The sequence below is a fragment of the Corylus avellana genome, chromosome ca8 (assembly GCF_901000735.1).
Source record: "Corylus avellana chromosome ca8, CavTom2PMs-1.0".
NCBI lineage: Eukaryota > Viridiplantae > Streptophyta > Magnoliopsida > Fagales > Betulaceae > Corylus > Corylus avellana.
Window position 1 is genome coordinate 17,076,302 of NC_081548.1, and position 4,737 is coordinate 17,081,038.

The following is a 4,737-nucleotide window of genomic DNA, read 5'->3' on the forward strand; positions in this document are numbered from 1 at the left end:
AAACTCCTGCTCACCCAAATGCAAACTCTCGAACCCCTAACCTCACCCACATCGTCAGTGTGAGTGTGTGACTTGCTCTATGCGGATCTCTTTGTGTTATGTTATGTAACCCTTTGAAATATTGAAAGAGTATATATATATTACGTGTTACGCTATTGGCCTTGGGGAATATGGGGTCATATTCCAATATTTTGATGTCAATGGATGGACAATATGGTCTGACATGATTGTTCGAGGGTGAATTAAAGTTATAAACATACTTTCTCTTGTTAATGGACTTTTTCTTTTGTGTGCTTGATAGAAAGATTTCACAAAAGCTACATAAGACAAAGCGGAAGCAATTGAAAGAAAAAAATCAATGTAATGTTTCAAAGTATTTTGCATACTCAGGAATCACGGTTTACAACAGTTTTTTCAATAGTCCATATTTAATTCCAATTTTTCTATGAGAACGAGTAATATTAAATTTGTACAGTTGAAAAACTACAGAATATGTTCCGTAGTTTTCACTCACAAATGGGTTCTTCGTTGAGCATGGCTAGACCAGCTCATGTCCTTCTCACAATGGTTAAAAAACCCCCATAGGGGATCAATCACTGAATCTGTATTTAGGAATGTTCACAGCAGATGCCTACTTTAAACATGCCAAGTCCAGCTTAGTGATCTGTAGGCATGGATCGCTCACAGATGGGGCCTATCTTACATGGCAAAGTCCAGGTTTTTTTTTTTTTTTTTCCCCACAATGGTAAAGCAATCCAATCCCATCACACCAGATATAAGGATTCTGAGAGTTTGACACAATTTTAGGCGAGTGCCATCAGACCAGGATTTTTCAAGGATCATACTCTTTAAGTGTGCTTTCTAAATTTTTTAGTGATTGAAAACCACTAAAATTGAAAACTAGCGCACATAATTTCAAGATAGACAAGAGAATCAAAATGATCAAAATAACAGAAACACATAAAGCAATCCAGCTTTAACTACTAACATATGATGAACAAAAGCTACAAGAAGTCATCCGTTAAAGCCATTACCGTACCCCTTCATGTAAAGAGATAATGGAAGCACCACATTTGAATTTACTCTGCAATAAAGAGTCTGTCTCTCATTATCAGTGATTTGGTTCAGAGTTCCTGTTCATCCTCCACGTCTATGCCAAGAAGTTTAGCCAACTCTCCACTTTCATATGCTTCAATAGTATCTGGAATCAATATGCCAATGAGTTTCAAACTAGGATTTGTATGACACCTTTTCTTTTGAATGTTAGGCATACTGCCCAATTGATGACACAAAGTTGTGTCAAGCCCTGCCCAACAATTGATTGGATACCCAATAATTCGCTCTTATTTAACTTATGAAGCTACAGAATTGCAAGGATGTTATGTTTTTGCTTAGAAGGTTTAAAGAGTTACTATCTTTTAGGTAGTTATCATTTTTTTAGGTACTATCAAAAGCTGCTATCTATGATACTTATGCATGCAGCAAACACCCAACAGATGTAGTTATGATATATTTATAATTTTAAATTCACAACAGCGCATACACGGCTGAGTCCCCATGATGCACCCGCTGAGAAGGGTTTAGTTGCCATTCTTTCATGTAATTTTCAGTTTTGCCAATCAAGGGTATATGTGGGGTCACATGCAACTGAGTCTAATTCCTAGTTAGTATTGAAGTTTGTGTTATTAAGAGTCCATGGCTTTCTATTAGTCGTGGATGTGGTTTCTTAGACTCTTTTAAGTTTAGGTTTATTAGCTAGCTTTTATTTGGGTAAAGTCAATTCTCATTTATCTTTCATATTATTGGAAGATTTTTACTAGCCAGGAAGTCTATTTGAATCTATAAACATTCTCAATTGTGCTCAAACCTCATGTTTGTGTGAAAACATGAAACTCAATGCCCACATCCACTGATTATAGGTGTTCTAGTGATCTCCCGTTAAATTCATATATCAATTTTACAAGTAAAGGCAGTATAAATTTGTTTCCAAAGGAAGATGAACTTACCATCTGAGCCTCCAATGTGCTTTTCATTTATGAACACCTGGGGCACAGTACGCCTCCCAACAATATCACTTAGGGCATCCTGAATGTCCGAGCCATCCTCTGCAAGATACAGGGCCAACATATATCAATAACATCCATCATACCCAAACCATGTGCATACATAGGCGCACACGCTACTTCACAGAGCTTTCGTCTAGTGGAAGCTGCTAGAAAAGGCCATGCTAGCTTCCAACTCAGCTTATAAGAATCCGAGTTAGAGCAATTACATTATATACGCAGTCAAGAAAGCTGAATTTTTAATCCTACAAACTGGAACTTAATATGTAAGATTGAGCAATGCATATTCATATAACTCAGCAGAAAGTTCTCCAGTCCATTCAACAGCCATTGCTTTTACTTGTTACTTTACAATATCAGTTACTAATAAATCAAGATCCTTGAATATTATCCTTATTATGCCACCTATGAAAATTCAGTAAGGAATTTGTGAACATACCTCTCTGATCGAGTTCAACAACATGTGGTACTTGTTTTAACTCTTTGAAAACATTTTTGGCCTTTCTACAGTAACTGCATCAACAAATGGGGAGAATAAAAGACCACAGACAGAAAAAGGTGAGCAAATAATTCATAAAATATTATTGAAATATTTCATAGGCTTCAAATGTAACTTGCTCACTGAAAAAAGAAAGAACAACTTGAAATTTTCCCCTGGGTGCTTGTTACTTGAGATTTAGACTTTCTTGTGACATTAAGAAAGTCTAAATCTCAAGTAACAAACACCCAGGGGAAAATTTCAGCAGCTTACAATTATTGCCTGAAATCTGTCTTTTACATAGTATCTCGTCTTAATTGGCCCTCTAGCGATGAAAATTTAACTACCAAATGACCAGAAGCGCTTAATCCAAAAATGTTTAAACAAAAGCAAGCAGAGGTTGTCTTAAGAAACCAATTTATGGGATCAGATTCGAAAACCCATAAAATCAAAGTGGACTGATTCAACCTTTTTATGTGATGCTCAGATTACCCATCTCAGATTCACAAAAGAACTTGAGAAGCTATAATGGCAATACATCAAAACTAGCACAGCCGTTGCATTCAATTGGAAGAATTAAAGAGATATTGTATAAGCAAGCAAATAAGGAAGGAATTGGGAGAAACTGAATTCTATAAAATGACAACATTGGTTCCAATAAAATCAAATATATCCAAGATCTTCAAATTGCAGTGAAAAATCAAGAAGATGGATGGAGGAGAGAGAAGAGAGTACGGGCAATAGGATTTGGAAAAGATGACGATCTTGTAGGAAGAGATGGTCTTCTTGACGAAGGCAGAAGCAGCCTCAGGCGTCGATGATGATACCCAAGAGAGGGATGCAGCTATTGTTATTACTAACAATGGTAGAATTATCGTTCTCGCCGCCATGGAAGCACAGTAACTCTCTCTCTCTCTCTCTCTCTCTCTCTCAACACTTGGAAAAGAAATCTACGCAATGGTGAACAAAAGAAGCTTTCGCCTTCGACGGAGGATATATTCTTAGAAAGTGGAAAAATGGAGATGACATCATTCAAAATGAAACGACATTGTATTGATCTGCCAAAGCGACGCCATTGTAGATGACGTCATTGCATTTGAGTATAAGTTTTGAAGCTTCTCATTTCTCTAGACATTTTTCTTTTTGGGTTTGACGAGTTTCCTTTAATCTACCCGGTAAAAGTGACATGTTTTTTTGAATATGCGAGATGCACATATTTTTTTAATAGTAGGGACAAAATTAGAATAAATTTTATTAAAAATTTATGTGCATCTCACATATTATGAAAAAAAAAAAAAAAAAAGACATATGTCACTTTTATAGACTAGGTTGAAAGAAACTCCTCCAATCCAATTTGGAAGAAAACTTTGTCCTCTCTCAAAACCTAACCCTCAGTCTCTATTATAATGACGTGAGATTTAATTGTTAATTATTGGCAGGTTTTCCAAATTAATTAACTTAATTAATTAGGAAAAACTACCCTCTAAATTAGAGTGAATAAAATAGTGAAAAGCAAAGAAAAATAATAATAATAATAATAATAATAATTTAAGCTGCAATTAATACTTTAAAAACATCTCTTTAACAATTACATCCAAAAAAATCCATAAAATACCAAAACTACAATCAAATTGCTTATGGTTCTCGCTTTACATCCAATCCTGATAAAAGACTCTAAGCTCCAATTTGATATAGAACCTACTACATATCAAAACACTGAGTTGTTTCACATATGCATAATGGTAGCAACTGCATATGTGTAACGCCCCTAAATCTGACATTGACCAGTCTGATAAGGTTATTAGCAATTACTCCAATAGAGTTAACTGGTAGCTAACTGGGGAACCGCCCCTCCAAGCATAATCAGCGTAAATGCATAAGAAGGTGAAATAAATCTAAGTAATCTAATAACCATAAAGGAAGCATACATTATCCTCGAACATAGACATGGAGCAACTAATAAAAATACAAATAACCTGGTCAAACTTGATAAAAACATGAATATCTCTATCTTAAATAAATCTGTAGTTGCAACCTCGCAACTCCCCTCTTCCTAGAAAGAGGTTTCCTACAAGATGTAATAACCGCATAAGTCTAAAGACTTAGTAAGTAAACCTTACAGTTAAGTATAACATGAGCCAATTATTATTAAGTAGAAGTAAACGTCCATTTTGGCAAATGTTTGAAAATGTGTTG

General features: G+C 35.3%; 1 protein-coding gene across 1 annotated transcript; it reads right to left on the reverse strand.

Moving 5' to 3' along the window:
* Window positions 1–923: 923 nt before the first annotated feature.
* On the reverse strand, window positions 924–3,528 carry LOC132190137 (glutaredoxin-C4-like). Its single transcript, XM_059605036.1, has 4 exons — window positions 3,277–3,528; window positions 2,503–2,576; window positions 2,007–2,105; window positions 924–1,201 (listed from the first exon to the last, which is right to left on the reverse strand). Exons 1-4 carry the CDS (start codon window positions 3,429–3,431, stop codon window positions 1,125–1,127), a joined length of 405 nt encoding a protein of 134 aa, XP_059461019.1. The 5' UTR covers window positions 3,432–3,528; the 3' UTR covers window positions 924–1,124.
* Window positions 3,529–4,737: the final 1,209 nt, after the last annotated feature.

What these genes read in the sequence shown, in the direction of transcription:
- LOC132190137 (XM_059605036.1), bottom strand. Translation starts at nt 3,431, where the DNA reads ATGGCGGCGAGAACGATAATTCTACCATTGTTAGTAATAACAATAGCT. An exon ending in TTTTCCAAATCCTATTGCCC is followed by an intron (nt 2,577 to 3,276) that starts GTACTCTCTTCT and finishes TTGTTGATGCAG; the next exon opens with TTACTGTAGAAAGGCCAAAA. An exon ending in GCACATTGGAGGCTCAGATG is followed by an intron (nt 1,202 to 2,006) that starts GTAAGTTCATCT and finishes TATTGATTCCAG; the next exon opens with ATACTATTGAAGCATATGAA.